At 39.7% G+C, this 17962-nt stretch overlaps 2 protein-coding genes across 2 annotated transcripts in view; both read right to left on the bottom strand. All coding sequences in view use genetic code 11, as the record gives it.

Annotated features, from left to right (window-relative positions):
* Positions 1-10264, bottom strand: part of EGR_00042 (Extended synaptotagmin-2) — a gene marked incomplete at both ends in the record, with an annotated part of 12804 nt that extends 2540 nt beyond the window's left edge. The window contains 17 exons of the mRNA XM_024489291.1: positions 859-1068; positions 1514-1666; positions 1967-2125; positions 3433-3522; positions 3971-4060; positions 5136-5184; positions 5462-5547; positions 6565-6670; positions 7601-7697; positions 7721-7820; positions 9045-9140; positions 9328-9417; positions 9524-9590; positions 9624-9703; positions 9738-9875; positions 9906-9947; positions 9977-10264. Coding sequence (XP_024355969.1) covers positions 859-1068; positions 1514-1666; positions 1967-2125; positions 3433-3522; positions 3971-4060; positions 5136-5184; positions 5462-5547; positions 6565-6670; positions 7601-7697; positions 7721-7820; positions 9045-9140; positions 9328-9417; positions 9524-9590; positions 9624-9703; positions 9738-9875; positions 9906-9947; positions 9977-10264 — 1941 coding nt within the window. The remainder of the gene's footprint in view (positions 1-858; positions 1069-1513; positions 1667-1966; positions 2126-3432; positions 3523-3970; positions 4061-5135; positions 5185-5461; positions 5548-6564; positions 6671-7600; positions 7698-7720; positions 7821-9044; positions 9141-9327; positions 9418-9523; positions 9591-9623; positions 9704-9737; positions 9876-9905; positions 9948-9976) is intronic.
* Positions 10265-11837: 1573 nt separating this feature from the next.
* On the bottom strand, positions 11838-17021 carry EGR_00041 (hypothetical protein; the record flags this gene model as incomplete). Its single annotated transcript, XM_024489290.1, has 3 exons — positions 11838-11948; positions 16272-16731; positions 16906-17021. The coding sequence occupies 3 exons, from the start codon at positions 17019-17021 to the stop codon at positions 11838-11840; spliced, it is 687 nt and encodes a 228-aa protein (XP_024355968.1).
* Positions 17022-17962: the final 941 nt, after the last annotated feature.

Here is a 17962-nt window from a genome sequence, read left to right as displayed (position 1 = left end):
AGAATACACCACAATGTATGTAGAGCTGAAGCGAATGAACAACATAATGCCTTTATTGTGGTAACTCTGTATCAACAGAAATATCCGCTAACCTACGGGACGCATACCAATGGAGATTCAACGTCGAAGGGTCATATCCGATACATCAGCGCCACACCGAGAGACATTAAAATGAGAACACCAAGCTCTGCATGCCACTACTTGCTAGTTATTCAGATTCATACACACACATCCCAATTTCATTGACATACCAATGCATCCCATTAATTGCTGTTTCCGCCTATTTACATAAATTTAACATCAGAGTGGGTCTAACCCCACGTTACAGTTGAACCACAGACAGAGCACAGAAAAGGTCTCCTTGATCATGAGAATCCCTCTCTGTGCTGTCTGCAAAAATGCTGTTGATTATGACCTTGTGTTATGAGCACATCGGTAGCGTTCATTGACGTTCCCTCTTAACTTCTATAAATCAGGGTTTAATCCCTGCATGACTGTAAAGTCTACGTGGGAGCAAAAGCTGAGTAAGCCTTATGATGACATTTGTGATGCGTAATTCGTCAAATCTCATAGACAAGTGATAGAAGTGATTTTTTGAACGGATTTGCAACAATGATTGCTGAGGCTATCGTTTTACCTGATAAACCAATCACTTTATAGGTAGTGGTAAAAGGTCGCATTCGGCTGCGGGACTGATGAATATACAAAGCAAGAATGGTTGCTATAAATTATCGATACTGATTTCGTATTCAGGAAATGTGATGCAGTTATAAATGATCCAAATTACGGATTAGCGTCGATGAAAAAAGAGTAACTTCAAACGCATAATACAAAATCTACGAGTAGGAAAGAAACTACTTTTGAACCACCATTGCGATGACGAACGACGTTTTCAGTCTGGGGTGAGGGCGGAGAATGGCGGTCGGGCGAGGGTTTCGCCAAGGACTCTCGGGAATTCCCAAAGGCTGTGGCGAGTGGGGAGGAGGGTGCTGAGGCCTCTTCGGAGCCCCTGGAGTCCATAGGCTCGCGATCTTGATGCGGCCGCCTGTCTGGGCCCGGCACTAGCGCCTGCATTCGAGCAAAAAGCAATTCGCAGACTCGCACATACTCACACCGTCCAACTACCACTTCTCTTTCCCAAGAAATTCATCGCGACTTTAACGTAAGGCTGGTGATTCTCTGGGGGAATTCTAATGGACAATAAACTTAGTAGAGTGCCTCGGGTAGGACTCCATCAGCCGCAATAATCGAGGTTGTTATGGTGTGTCGAGGCTCCCACTATCGTCAGCAAATGCGCACGCCACCTTGGACACAGATAAGCAATACATTTAGCAGTGAGGGCAATTTTGTGAAACTTCAACAGTTGAGAACTCAATCGATGACTCGAAGTCATGTCTATACAAGAATACACTTGTTAGAGAATCAGTACAGAAATGCTTTGAATTGTTAGAGGTTTACAACGAAACCAAGTTTCAACCTAATTATTCACGTACTGTGCGAAGGTATAACCTACCCGCAGTTCGAGATGAAGGTAGAGGGTGGCATTGTCCGGACCTGCTGCCTGAAGAACATAGGGCTGCGTCACTGTCATATTCTTCTCAGCCTTCAGGTGTTTTAATGGGATTGCTAGGGTGCCCAAAACAACCTCCAATTTGCTGTCACGAATCTAAAACATGAACGTCCAATGTGAAGTAGATGAAACAATCACTGAATACTTAGGTGATATCTGAGACAGTTGCATTAGCATTAGAAGGTTTCCTCAAAACCATAAAAGATTAAGCTTAATTAGCTAATCAAAAGGTTGCACTTAAATTGGGCTTACGTATCACAATCTACAAATATCCGAATGAAACTTAGAGGACTCATGAATGATTCACTACCTCTTCTGATGGGCTAATAGGTTTCACCTTCGAAATGTGTACTAAAAGAAATGTCAGTGCAAGTGAAGGCAAGAAGGGGCACGTACCTCGATGTTGAGGGTTTGGATATCCGGATTGGAGAAGAGAAAGTGGTGAGGGGACTCCCAAATGGGATTTTGGGTTTTCTCACGCACCACCGTATTCTGTACTACGTTGCCAATTTGCAGAACACAATAGGGTGACGGCTCCTGCAAGAACCTTAAACGCTAAAGCCAACAAATGTACATTCGACAGCAAGCACTTATCAATTTGCATCTCCACGTATCAGTTCCAACTGCATTTCAAAAAGGTTTAATTAACTGCTGTTGCAGTAGGAATGGGTCTCGTTGGCCATGACGACTACCCGAATTTGGAGCCCTTATTAGCCACGATAGTTATCAAATAAATGGTCCTAGCTCCAATTTTATAACTGTTCTTCATTAGCTCAGGTAATAAACGCAAAACGCCTAATTTATTGCCAAAAGTCGCAGAACATATATCAATAAGGACACCTTGTTTGAACCTAGAACGGAGTGAAATATGAACAGCGTAGTTAAAAGTTATAGGGTGAAACTACTTACAATCATTACCAATAAGGTTAAAATTAGTGAAAGGTATAGTTGGACAAAGTACAGCTGATCTGATGATAAGTCCACCAGTTCTCAACAAACCAACTGCTACGCGTGTCAATATAAAAAACAGCCTCGTCAGACTTAGTGGTATGACCTCTCAATCAATGGGAACATTCCGTGTGATTTCAATACCACAAGTTTAGTTACTAGAATTAAAAGGAAATCTGTTCTATGAGCACCCGCAAAGTGCAGCGCTTTACTTTTCAGTAATATATAAACTACTTGTAGAAGTGCCATCCACATGCCAAAACTAGTTTGTATTTAAACTATTCGAATGGCTTAGTTTAATGAAAACATAGCAGAGTGAGAAGGCTTATGGCATCGAAAAGATTTTCCAAGCTATGGTAAACGGAAATTACAAAAACCACGCGATTAGTTTATATTTGGGCTCAGTCAATGCATTTTTAGCGCTGGTCCTACCCTAACTGGGTCTCTTTTTAGTGCTAAAGGCATAGCATTGTCCTACAATAAATGCCAGTGAAGCATTTAATACCAAAGCGACCGATGTCATTGCGCAAAAGAGAGACTGAGGGTCCATTGCATAAATTTGAAATAAACACTAAAATTCGACTGCTGCGAGAAGGTGTCAGCATAGACATTGATGACTGCTCCGATCGTTGCACTAAAACCCACGGTTAAAATGGTAGCAACGCAATTAGGAGTGTAAGCTAACCCCCACACTGCACGCCAGCAAACACACGCATGTCACACGGGAATGCTAGATAGCATATTTTTTAAAGGAAATACATAAATTTTGGTTATCATTTCCAGAACGCCCAACTCCAGGTAGCGAGTGATTTAATCAGTCCTATAAGCGACTCACCAGTGTGGAACCTTACAACTCAGGAGCAGTAATTGTTTAACAAGTTTAAGGATTGATCCAGAATACAGAAGAAATTTACCATGAGATTTCTGCCTTGCTCGACACGAACGAAGAGGTAGCTGTTAAAAATGGCCTTCTCTGCGGAGGAAGCCCGCCGAGCTTGTTCAACCTAAGTGGAGAGAATATGCATGCAATGAGATTGAGTTTAAGATTGTACAATGGCGTACAGCATATCTCCTGCCATGCGATTGAGATTTCACGAATAGGGATTACTGTTATGGATTCAAGAAAGTTGCCTCTAGTCATTTGCGCCAGATTGTAATTTTGAAGTGGGGTAATTAGATATCCTTGAATTATGTAAACGTTCTCGCCGAATCTCTAACAAGTTAAACTTTCCACATTTCACTCAGACACCAATCAGGATAACGGCCATCAGAGGTGTACTTTACATTCACCCACAGCGACACATCTCAATATGGATTGTAGAGCATTTAGAAATGCTAGAATATGCTTATGAAGTACAAAGCGATCCGGCCTAAGGTTGGTGACTTGAGTGGACGGAATTACATCAAGCGAGACATTGGACGCGGACAGAGGTGACGTTAATACGGACGTACCGCGACAAAATCCGACGCGTTGGGTGACAGATCCAGCCATGTTACTTTCATATGAACCTTGCCTTTTTTGACACCCTCCAGCATCTTCACCTGAAACATAGGAGTAAATCCTGGATAAACTCAACACTGGTTACTGCGTCCCTCTTCTACAATCATATGCACACTCTTAGCACCGTACCCATTAGCGATAATAAGAAATAACACTTGAATTACTTTTATCTCGAACCAAGTAATTTGTAATGAAATGCGCAGTCCTTTGCAAAACCATGTTCCAGTTCTGATATAGTACACAAATTCTTGGTGACCGAATGCGATATTATAATTTAAATAACAGGGCCAAGGGTTTTTCATCTCCTTTTGCATCACATACTTCTCGACATTATTTATCAAAATTCCCTCAAAAATATGCGAGCTTAATCTAAAGACTGCAACTCATGAGCTAGCATGCAAGTACCGGTAGGTATTTTGCTTGCATAGCGAGAGGATCGACACCACCTTTAAATGAAATGTTAGTCGTAGTCGCCTAAAAATCCCCACATGAATCCAAAATTAGCCAGAATAAAGACCGAAGGTCATAATTTCACGCAATGCTATAAAGTAACATCCCGAATTTTACTCAGAACTTAGATCCACCACTGAAATTCATGTATTTTGACAATCTTTTGATGTGATAATTAAATAGAAAAGTCAAAGTAAATTTTTACAGGGAATAGTGACGCCTTAAATTGGAAATCACACATCAAATAATTGTGGTATCGCAACCTTGGACGGCATAAGACAATTGACAAGCTTTATGAAGGAAGGCAGTGTTATTATCGCATCATGAACAGACGCGCAACAAGCACGTAAACACAGACATGTGGCTGACTATCAACAGGATCTTGTCGATACACGCTCCACTACACTTCAGGAGGGTATACGAGGCGTCAAGTTGCGCTTCAGACAACAGCAGGACATGCACTAATGAGAGTAAAGACTCAAAACAAGATAGAAGCGCACCAGAACATTGATTTGAACAAAAGCCCGTCCTTTTGCTTGGCTCGTCGTGCTGCGTACGGCTGAGATGAACAAAGCGCTAGCAACATCAACACACATCTGTGGCAGAGCGATGAACAATTTTAACATGCACATTTTTACAAGATTTTCAAAGAGGCCGCAATCTTACCGAATTTATTTGTCCGCGTAAGTAAACCTCCTCAATCGGAATCGTTGTTCTAAAATTGGGGAACATGCAAGCAATTAAGCGGGTGCTCATGGATGCAACGAAGTTACTTTATTGAACAGATGATGCAAAGTGATGCAACGTTCAGATTGCGATTGTGGTGTACTTTTCAAGTTGTGGTAAAATCAATATTGCCCTTAGTACCATACTATCAAATACCATCCCCAAACCAGGCCTATCCCCATTAGTGACGTTCACCAGAGATGAGGAAATCACTTCCCATTCCATCTCTGCTTTCTGATAAAACTCACCAAACAATTGCGACTTACAGGCCCAATTCGTCGTCTTTACTACTAGCATCTTTGTCCCAAACCTCAATGATCACCGACTGACCCATTCTTTGATCAACAATTGCCTGAAATGTCAAATGTGTAGAGAAATAGATCTACCATGAAGAAAAGTATGGATTCATAGAACGGTAAATATGCAACAAACGCTCAATTCGACTAAGATGTCTTTTATAACAACCCTACATATTCAAACAGCAACTTTTAGTCAACACCAAACTAAGTAAGCTCGTGCAATTCTTTTAAAAACTAAATAACTACAGAAAGCTTCTTTGAGTATACCTCATATATTGGTGATAATCATCGTTACAATTTACTAATATTTCTGACCAAGACAAGCCTGTTAATTTTACTTTTAGAAAGTGTCATATCTCTAGAAGCACATAGCCCAGCCCTACTTATTTCCGTTTCCATGTTACGTTTATTTCGTAACTGCCTATTCTATTCTGCGGTTGTCTGATGCTAAGAAAAGGAGGAATACCCGAGGAATGCAAAGAGTTGGGTGAGGCAGTATCTACCCCCATTCTAAAGCTAAAATCTTAAGGATCAATTTTACGCTATGGGACTTTGCGCTACCCCATGACAATAAGAAGAGGAATAGGTTAACTGGTCCTTCCAGTTTCTCAAGTTCTTACATAGGCCTTAGTAGTAGAGAACGGGTGGATCCCGACTATAATTACCGCTTGAACCTTGGCAAGTGAGAAAACCCGTGAAAAATTTCGTCTGTGGTTCACTGCATAAGTCCCAACAAGTTATTGGGGAAAGTTGTACCGAAAACCTCAAAAACTTATTTGATAACCTGAGATACCCATAACCGCAAAAAATGTTTTCCCATTTGCCTGAAAACAGAGCTCTGATTTTCCGATACATATAAGGAGTAGAAATACTAAGGTCTTTACCCAAAATTCCCACAATCTCGACATAATTTTTGGGTGATTGAAATAAATCGAGGTTGACGGGAGATAAGTGCAGCTTTGAAAAGCAGTAACAACTGATTATCACAGGAAATGAGTATGTACAATTTACGCACAGGGTAGTGCTTGAAGACCACTTAAAAAGTAACGTAAGTTAACGCACACACCCACCTCGAAGCATTCATTCCACGTTGGACTAAGCGTCCGACTTATTACTTTTGTGACAAACTTTTCTGCTCCGACTGAAACAAAAATTGTAGCCATCATTATCAGGAGTCTGCTGTAAAAGTAATACAAGTAGCTAGCACAAATAGACATAACTATTCAGAAGGGCTTGGGAATGGCTCTGATTCGTTCGCCACAGTAAACTAACACGTGATTATCGTAACCATTATGAAGGTCTGGCCGGAGAGCAAGTTTATGTAAAAATTACGTTTGTCCATGAAAAGCAGTTTAACTTGCATTCGTATTTTATGTTCTTCAAAAAGTAGAGGCAAATCAGACAAGAGAAAATAAAAGAAGCGTAAGGGTCCCATGTATCGCCCTATGGTAGAGGGCAAGAACGCACCGCGTTAGAAAAAGCAGCAGGTGCGATCGAGGTAAAAATGGAATTTATTATCAATAAGACTGCGCCAAGTTGGGAAAATAAAGGTGTAATAATGTGGTTAATAGTACTGTAGCTTAGTTCGAACTCCTCTTAGCTAAAACGAGCAAATAACATCACACAACCACAAAATTTTGTTTCGAGGCAATTGGACCTCAGCTGAACAGGGGAATAACATTTGACTTTCTCAGTGATCCTCACGCGTCCATTGTTGAAGTGACTCAATTAAGTTCATAAAATACTTTGAGCTACTAAAAGCAATGGTGACAACGTAATTTCCCTTCTGCGGTTATTTTTCCATTAACAGAATATTTTCTAAAATGCAATAAGTATCAGAGCAATCTTTTAAATGAAAACATTCAAATAACTGCTATGTCCTGAAATAGAAAAAAGGTCGGCGAGCTGAAGGGTCCATGGTACAAATTAAGGCGTGTCGTGATTGCTGGAGGGATGGGACACGATGTCAAGTCCGTCATACAATGCCTTCAGGCTTGAGTGGGTGCCAGATAGACCACTTAGACAGGGAGTTTAAAAGCACCTCACTACCAGCACTCCTCGTCACTCATTTCTGACCTGAATTGCTGAAATAAACTAAAAGCTTACGGCTGCAGAAAGCATTGAAGCATCTTAACTATACAATCACTTTTCAGTGTCACAGGTTCTGCCGCTCCCATGAAGTTAAGGCACAGTACAGTACTGACTCATCAAGACGAAACTAGTTACCTCGAACAACGCAGTAGGGATCAGAAGACGATTGCCCAACAAGATTTACATCGGCAGATACAAGGTCGCTAGCAGAGATGACCTCAACGCGAATAGCTCCCTAAAATAAAAGCAACACCCTAATAGGTGGTGTGGTTTATTCAAGCCCTAATTGTAAAATTTATATGAGATGCAATGTATGAAATTGGTTTCTTATAAAGAGAGACAAGGAGATGGGGTCCAATGAGATAGCTCATGCATGGTCTCTGAGACAACTTGTAAATATTATGGACTTTAACGCGTTCTTAGTGGATAATATATTTTAAATTATTTATCATGATGAAGAAATTTTGTTACAAGTCTACTAATATTGAGGCGATCGATAACAAAAAACGTGTATGAAACCTTCTTATCAAGTTCAAGCAGCTGCGTATCAATAGCATTCGTAATTCCATCAAGCTTTATTTTCCTAGTGAGTCTTGGTACAAGCCATATTAAATCATTTAACAAAATAATCTAAGGCGACATGACAGAAAGAGGAGATTTAGCATACCAAGGTCTGGGAAAATACGACTGTGCATCAAAGGCAAAAATAAGAAAACTGTCGAGGAAAGGATATGTATTTCTCACATATACTAATACTCAAATTCATAAAATTTAACAGCTCTTCACGGAATTAAACAGAGAAAAGACAATTTTAGGCGTATCTTCGGGGTTAGCATATCACAGAGATCGCCTCAACAGTGGAAACGTCCACTTCAACACCAAGCCCTTATTTGGTATCGATGTAAATATCAAGTATGCGATATGATGATGTTGACTTTGCACCAAGAGAAGTCATAAATATTAATATATAGAAATATAACATAAATACAGGAAGGTGAAGTCTAAAATACAATTACAGCATATAAATATGATCCTGAAAATTTGCTAAAAATATGCATTATTTTGGCTATTAGTGTTTTCTACACCAAAAGGAAAGCAGAACACTTCCTGCTAAGAGGTCTAAATCGAAGTCGTTGTTAGGATTATATGGATGAATTAGAAAATGATTTGCTTGATGTTCTGGAACTCTTACCTACGCGATGTCACATTTGATAAATTTTCTGTGGCAAAGGAACTATGGCAAAATGAGACAAGCGTATGACATCAGATTATCATCCCAAATTTAGTTTAACCAAAAGAAATTTTAGCAAATAAAAAATGTTGTTAGTTCTAATAATATACGATTTTGCTGGAAATTTACCCTTTTGACCACGAAAATCGCTAAGAACAAAGGCATTGCATTAAATTGTGGAAAAATGAATTATCCGCTGTCCAGTGGTACATTAAATCACGAACTAACCTGGGCTGAAGGGAATCTAATTTGCTCCAGAATGACATTGTTTACGAGAGGAACCGAAATCCGATTCGGAAGAACGCAAAGCGAACTAACAGTATCCTGAACTGTTCGATATAGAGTTTGTCTTAGAGCAAATAAAAAATTTTAAAATAACGACGAAAGCTATGATTTTGAAGGATAAAAGCAGTAAATGTACTGGACTCCAGGCATTGTCAAAATGTTTCCCATGTGCGTAAGGAGAAAGTTAATGTACTATCCAGACGTCGAATTAATCATAATCGATTACCGGATTATCGAGGAAACACACAGTTACTGCCCCAACGAAGGGAATTTGTGAAACAAGTGGTTTTAGCGAAATTCGAAGCGTCCCACGAAGCTATCAAAAAAGGAAAGGCTGCTGGAATTCAACGAAGCTTAGAAACAACGACAATCCAGTATCAAAGATAGAGAATATGGACGTATAACTTATTGTCACATCGTACCTCAAAATCCTTAACACCAGCAACGATCTTGCCCACGGAAACCTTGATTCTAGCGTCGCTATATAACCTGGAACAGTAGGCTTTGGTAAATTCTGTTTACATCAAGTCGACGTCCATAACGACCTCATCCCGCTGAATACTTTCCTCTACATAAACTTTTATACCACCAATACGAGGGGGCTAAACTTTTATTAAGAAAATTAACAAATCAAACCGCGTCCCCAAGATCAGTGCGCAGAAATAAAAAGGGCTGTAGGGAAGAGGGGAGGTTAGCATTCACAGCCGGTTGCACGGTCACAACTAAAACTTTATTGACATATTCACTTATGTATGGCCACATCCGTTGAACAACCTAAGGCGTGATACAATCCTGTCACTTTACTTTGTTAAGCCACTCAGCGCGCTCAATATCCGGAAAGTAAACCTAACGTTCAAAAGCAAATAGAAGCATACCCAGGCAGGTAACTCATGGGAACCAATATTCTTGATGACTGATGCCTTTTCATCTTCAGTTATGGTCCTCATAACAGAACTCACAAGGTTCCGCTTTTCATATGCACGTGAATAGGCCATATAGCCGATAGCCCCAAAGGCCACCCAACTGGGACTGAACTTGTAGTAGCCGAGTCCCCATATAGCAACCCAACAGCTAATTAGTTTGATATATGTCCGCGCTGTTGACAGAATATCAAACTTGACACCAGTTTTCTCATTTTGGGGCTTATCAAGGCTTTTATCCATGAATGGCTCACGTCACTAAACAGCAAAATAAGCTCCCACCAAATCAATCTACGCGGTACAATGAAAATGGGAATTCGTTGCTAATTTAGGGGCACTTAAAAAAGCAAATAAAGATTTAAAATATGTTTTGGACCGCATTTTGGCCACAGAAGAATCATGCAAATTTTAAAATAGGGTTTTGCTTTTGGTCCACGGAGTTGGGTAGTTTTGTCTCCCAACAAATCTTGGACTCAAAAGAGGGGAATGGGAACACCAAATGGAAATGTACGTTACTGCTAACAAAATTCACCCCTTCTTAAAAATAACATGGGGCTGATTGTGCTTGGGTAGAAAATATTCAACCTTACGCATAATTTACTTGAAATTATGGTAAAAGCTTAATGATTTTACTGCTTGAGCTCCTGCAATACTTACGTTGTTTGGATGTCCCACGCCTTTTAAAAATGCCCCTTTCATCGAAGCGATCTACTAGCAGATTAGATTACATAAAGCTGATAGATGGAAATAAATGCACAAGCTATAAATTTCTATAGATTCCTTGAAGGTAAATCAATCAGATTTTCTCCGGTGCACCCTACTTAATTGAGCGAAACGAAGTCGTATTCGATATTTACAAGCATGTGTTTGGTTTCTACTTGTTAGTTACCTATAGTTGCCTGTTCCGGCTATTGCCTGTTCAAAATATACACGTAACAAGACACAAATGAGACATTGTGGTACATATTTATGCGCATTTATGAAGGCGCTCACGTCGTTCCGGCACTAGGTTACTAAGCTTAACTAAACTTGATTTCCGAATAGGATTCTGCACCATTCTATTTCATTGCCTTGGATTGCGCACATACATACAAATCTTGTTTCATTATGGTCCTTATGAATTAGCATAAGTAAAGAGATCCTCCCTTGGCTTTAGCACTATGAAATTGAGTTGATAATAAGTTCCCCTGAACCCACTGTATTGGCAGTTTGTATTGGTGTTGCTAAGTAGTAGTACTCACTTCGGTACTGCATAGTTATTCAGTTTCTTTAAATAATTGCACCTTTGTTAAGACAAAAGGCAGGTGTTTGGGCCTATTTATGCTAAAGTTTTCACATTTATAGACTTATTGCGACATTATCTTTCCTTGCGAAGATTTTCCGCCTCACTTGCCAAACACCACTCGACAAAGTGGTTTTCATCGGTGCAGCACTTATCCCGACCATTTGTTTAGTGGTAAAGCGTTGCTATTATTGACTGTTTATGTTTTCGAAAATCCAATGATAAAACGACAAAATATGGTTTAAGATGTTCCGGTTATTCCTTCGGAATAACTGATAATGCGAATGGAATGCCAATGGGTACACAGATTTTAATCTGTGTGACATAAGAAGTGGTATTGTTTTACTCCTTGGAAATTGTTTCTCGCTTTACCTCGTATTAGTCAACCCTTAGAGGTATGCTTCCCCACTTAGACCTTAACACCTGGTTATCAGAATAACATGAATGGTCCTTCTACAACACTTTATTTTTATTTGAACCCGATAGTGCATGCGCGATATCAAAAGTTACATACAAATATGAAGTATCTTAAGGTCACATGTACCCATCTGTTTGCAGGTTTCTGATATGTGCCATTCGTCGTAATCTATCTATAGCATAACGATCCTCAATCTCCGGCCGTTGGGAGCTTTTACGCGTTTTCTTCTAAAAGGATAAAACCAAAAGCTCTATGACTTTTAAGTCCAATTATTTTCACTGTTTCAACGTGGACAATTTAACAATTTTTATCCCATTTTCATTTGTGATTTTGTGTCAGGTTCCACTCTGTGGTCGTTATTGCGTCAGCGAAGTGGCTAACCTTTTGTGCACTATGGTGTCGTAAATATAGAAACTGAATTATTGTGTATTTACAACGGCTCCTGGTCTTTATACAACAATACCAACTACCTAAATTTACAATTGTATTCTAAAATGACATGAATATTTTGACTAGAGTTTACAAGGGCGAGTCATGAACCTAACCCCGCATAAGGACTTCATTTGTGCACTTGCATGGGTTGTTCACCATGACAATCGTTACTAGGTTCTAACCAAGCCTGGAGGCCCTGCGCGAAACGGTGATTCACATGGCGTCACCGTGGTATAATTGTGTGTGCACTTGAAGTGCTCCGTGGGTATTGCCTGTCTCCGAATGAAACAAGCATATTTTTTCGTGATCACCCCTTCGTATGTGTGCACGTTTAAGTTCAGTTTCACAGAAAAATGCTTTTACTCTGCGTACATAAACGATGATATTGGGTAGGTTATGAGGTTCCCTCATTTACGCACGAGTATGAATCCACCTTTGTCATAAAGGCACGTTAAATTTGGTTAATATGTATTCGTGTGTTTAGTAGTGGAGACAAAGTTAATACATGTGGCTTGTGATTGATCGCTCCAAGCACTCACTTTAAGCTCTTCGGATTTGGAGCAAAAAGTGGAAGCTCTTGCTAACATATAACTGAATTGAGCAATCCCATGTACTCTGGAATGCTAAAACTTTAGATTCCCTCATCAAGTTCTCCCACACATGGAGGATAATTGGATCATCCAAGACAAATGCACGGGAATGCGTACTATGGCGGGAATGCTTGCTGAAAACGGAATCCTAGAGCACCATATTGCTGCCCTTGATAGTATCGCTTTGCCATTACTACCCAGTTCAATCATCCTCAACCATTTCCAAAGCATGAATTGAGCATTCGCACTTACGATTTGGTATTAACGCCTTGATTCGGCAATTGTAATGGAGAATTCGTACAAAATTTTGTTTTCTAATAAAAGCGTTTAGCAGGTAACCATAATAATTAGAAATTAGGGCTTGAGAGTGAAGCGACAACGAAGTTTTTCTTAAGGTTTAGTCAAACCAAAGTGAAACTTGTCGTTTGATATGACCTCAACACGGCTGATTCACGTGGTTTGTGTTATTTTCTTAAACTTTTACCTACTAGCCATCGAAGCTGAACCTACCACTCTTTTGTAAATAAAACAAATTCCTTTATGTTACAAATCAAAGTAGTATGAAGAGAATTACAAAAGCGCTTTCAGATCTCTATGCTAATCGATTTGCAAGCAAATTGTAATGCTTCATGTCACGCATTCGTCCGGACACACACTTTGATTTGAATGCATTGACAGTTGATTAACGTCACATGACCCATTTAAGCTGTCCTTCAAAGTGTCTTAGACCTGCTCCGAGGTGAAAGCAATTAACAATCATTGTGATTGACAGTACGCCAGGTGTTGGTTGAGTCAGTTTGTGTGGGAACTCAAGTGACAGTATTTGGGGCATGAGGGACTTCGCATAGCTGGTTCTACGCTTTAAACTGTAAGGCCTTACCATTAGCGTTGACCTCGCGTACTTGCCTTTCCATTGGCATACACAATAGCACCTCAAAAATTTTTCGGATAGGGTATTCAACTATTTTTGGATTAAGGCCCACAATGAGGTAACAGATAAACGGATTTGAGAATTCATTGTCTTTTCCTCCCTCAGGGGATGCAATTTTTACTCTTCTCATGCGCACTTTTTGTTTGAGTTAGAGGCGCGTATTCAGTGACGCAAAGCGCAGTCTTGGTGGCATTGTGAATTCAACATTTAGTGGCATTTTAATTTTACACGACAGATGTCAAGCAGCGAAACATGTAGGTCGGATAAAAAAGCTACTTGTACTTGGATTTATCATGAACTGAATGTGCTAATGCTGCGTGGCTGAATGGTGAATAAAAGTGGCCTCAATAAAGTGGAAACGTAGCTCTATTGTGCACGTCGGAATCAGCTATTGAAAAGCGACTGGCTTACGTTTCGTGATTGAGACTTTCATGTGAAAGGTAAAAAAAGTAGATTCAATTAAACGCTTTTTAGTTGGTTTGTCTCAAACCCGAATGAAGGCAATTGTGGTAGTGCTTAAAACACCTTAGCGTAATTTGGCTTTTTAAGTAAATGACACAAAAAGGCCAAATTTCCGCTAACTGTATGCATAAGCAAATTGAGGAGCCGAACCTTAATATAATCCCGTCACAGTGATAAATGGATAACTGGAGTCTCACAGCATTAATGGCAAAGTGGAATACCTAATTATTTTTCGTTTACGAATATTCTCAGAGAGTTAATGTGGCAGTAAGCCTTAGAAACAGACTTTCAGGTCGAAACTGAAAAAGTGTTTCTGTTTGTGTATAACGATAAATAAATCCACATAAAACTCATTTCCGCCAACACAAGGTCGTGTTTTCAAGAATGAATTATTTTTTACAAATGATAAAAATGTAGAATTCTGACTGATTGATCTTCTCCTTCCTCCTTCAAGCCCAACGGGCCTTGTGGATGTGAATTAATAACATTTCGTGGTGTTACAAGATAATTTCTATGTGCATGTCACTCCAAGAATAGCCTAAAATGAAGCTTTATTTACAGATTGAGGAGCTCAACTCGATCTGATTGTTAAAAGGGCTGAGTCCCGATGCAGTGGAGTTGTAGCGATGAAAGGAGAACAGTTTCGACATCCACCGTGCACAATCCCATGTATTATTCGTTTATTGTGCATTATGATCAAAATGTGGAAAAGAAAAAAATGCTTGATTATGGCACACTTTGGGTCATGATAAAAAGACTTAGTACTATCTTATATTTGAAGCTTATCACATTAGGCAATCTTGCCACGACTTTCCGCTACTTTACAATTTTTGATATCTAAAACAAATCCCAAATTTATTGGGAAATCCTGTATAGTCAATCAACTTGCTATAAACTAAAAACAACCCATTATAACTAACGTTACTTAAGTAAAGTTCCATGTGGGTTGACCGCGTTAAACAAGCATGATTGATAACGGTACGCGTAAATAATGGACTATCTACATTCTCAATCAAATAAAGCACGATAGAGGGCAGAATATGGAGTGGCAGATTTTGTTACTTCAAATCAAATTCTATATGAATTAGTCAAGTGTTGGTTTCCCTTGAGACGATTTCAGGTTTGATTCAAGGATCTTATTTGCAACGCTCACCAGAAATATCTGCTGACTCACACCCCCATTATTATAGGACGTTGGGGCTTCTTGATGGGAAATTTGAGAATCGCACAGATATGCCGGAACTGTATGAGAGCTTAGCACGGCACTCATCGACGGTTTTCCAGTATTTGATTGGTTATTCCACACCTTGTTATGGAAATTACTTTTATTAAGTGCGAATTCGTCATCAGCACAGTCCATCAATAATATCGAGATTGACGATGAGGCAGGTCGGCTTAAGAATAGTGGCTGCTGTCATTTTAAAAATCAGATCGTTCATTTGAAATCATCGAGATCATATTGATGAGAGTTTGAAAATAGTTGCAGCAAAACAACTTCAGGCTTATTGAGCTGATGAACTTTCCTAGGCTTGAGGTGATTAAGCATTTGGTTCATTTTAATTTCGCATTGGGACCACTTCTAAGCAGGATAGTCTTTCAAATTTATGAATCATCCCGTTGATTCTTGGTAATACTACAAGTAGTAACATTTCTTAAGCAGATTTATACTGTCTGAAAATGAAAATTATTCTAACAAAAAATGGAACTAACTCAACCCACCATAGCTATTCCGGCTTCTAATATTTTGAAAGAATGGCTAAGATCAGGCGCCTTGTATGGTGCGTAGCAAATATTCTAAAATAAGCATGGAAGGCACCTCGGTTGACCATGTGGCTATATTTATGGTCGTCTTATAAGGATACAGGAATCCCAAATGCACTCAGCAGAAATGAATTTTGAACATGTAAAATTAAAATTTGTCGGTCCTGGCATAGGACTAAAGTTTAAACTAGCGCACAATGCAAAAGAGACGATAAGTTATCAATGAAAGACACTAAATTCTGCCATAAAATAACAAAAAAACTATTCAAAATATGTCTGTTTCAAAGGACATAGTGCCTCTTTTTATGGATATTCAATCCACCATCCACTCGATTATTGAGCGAGATTTTAGGTATGCTAGAAGAATCGCTCACTCGTAACTGCCCTCTGTGCATTCTCGTAGATACAGGTGACGCCATGTACTGCATTTGTCCGTAGGCACCAAACGGTTTCACGCCCTCTCCCATGCCTCCTCGCATCGGGTAGTCGTAGTACAGCGCGCTGTTTCTCTTAAACATGCTCACGTGGCTGTCCAGGATTGTGTCAAGGTACTGGACGAAGTAGTCTTGCTCGTGCGTGTTGCTGAAGGAGAAGAATCGATATCCAGCCAGGAAGTGGTCGGTCTCACAATGTCTTACTGCTACTGTGTGGGCGGCGTTGTTCAATGCAATATATCCATTTATGACGGCTGCAGGGAAGGCCCGTGACTTGGCGGTTGTCACTACAAAACCGCAGATGTCCCCATGTATAGTGCAATTTACGCGCGGCTTCATTTGAACTCTTCGGGCTAGGTAATCAGGGATATCATTTTGGTCAAGTGGTTGATGTCGGATGCTACAAAAACCACAGTAGAAAGCATGTAATACATATATATCGGTATCCATGTTCGACCTCACGAAATACTCATAATAAATCTGATGAGGGTACAGCAAGGCTTGCAAAGTAGACCTGTGAGTGATTCGCACTCCGATTGGTTAACCGAGCTCTAACAAATAGGCGTCCACCCACCTACAAATGGCATCAACCGCCTTTGGCAGGGTAATCACATTTTGGAAAATCCACTGTGCTGTCGGATTCCACTCGTAACCTTCTACGCTGCCGAACGTACAGTTCCTTGAGTTCATGGCCGATGGAGGAACCAGCTTATGGGTGGAGCTGCACGCATCACGAGATCGCCTTACAGCTAGAGCAATTTGTTTTATTAGTAACCCACTTGATAAAGGTATTTTTTATCCCTGAGATGGCTGTCATTTTAGCTTGATTATGATTTGGTTTACAATATGTTTCGTACAGGAGGCATTTTGAGTTGCGATTAGGTGACGTTTCCTGTGAGGTTTAATGTTATCGGCTTCAAACGGGAATCCACTTTTGAAAAGGACATGAGGTTTTCTGTCTCAAAGATAAAGTTATTCAAACGGTTCAATACAACCTATAAATCTAATAGGAAATGTTTCCAGTAAAAGCGCCACCAACTTTACTCTAATACTGAAAGTTGATGGTCAAACACCACAGCGAAACTATTCTCCTTATTGATGAAATTGTTAATTCAAATCACCTCCACTCATATAGCAATATTGGGAATTAATGGTCTATTTTCTGAGCAAATAATTATCTTTCTTATATAATTTTAATAAAGAATCTTAATTTGAGGCTCAAAATTCCCACCTCCCCCCCCAAAACTTTTACAAGTTGGGAACCCTACATCTGTTTTTACGCCATTATCGCCGTCCCTACATAAATGAAGATCTGTGATCAGATCAGAGAGCAGGTTAAGGTATGCGCCAAATTTAGGAAGTATGGATCGACCTCTTCAATTTGAAACTTCGTGCTTCAAAACGGCGTTTTAAAAGTAACGCTTAATGCTATCCAAAATTATGTGTGATAGTGTTTCGAACAAACACTTTAGCTGTAGTCATTTAAGGTGCAACGAGGTAGTAGGCTCTATCTCGAATCTATAATGCCTGCGTCAAATTCAATCAAATATGGTATTCAGCATTGATTTCACATACTTCTGAGTTTCCCATTCCCGTCTACATGTGATTGAGGCTCCAAAACACAACCAGTT

Source organism: Echinococcus granulosus (assembly GCF_000524195.1).
Source record: "Echinococcus granulosus chromosome Unknown EG_S00001, whole genome shotgun sequence".
Taxonomy (NCBI): domain Eukaryota; kingdom Metazoa; phylum Platyhelminthes; class Cestoda; order Cyclophyllidea; family Taeniidae; genus Echinococcus; species Echinococcus granulosus.
This window is presented reverse-complemented; position numbering and strand designations above follow the sequence as displayed.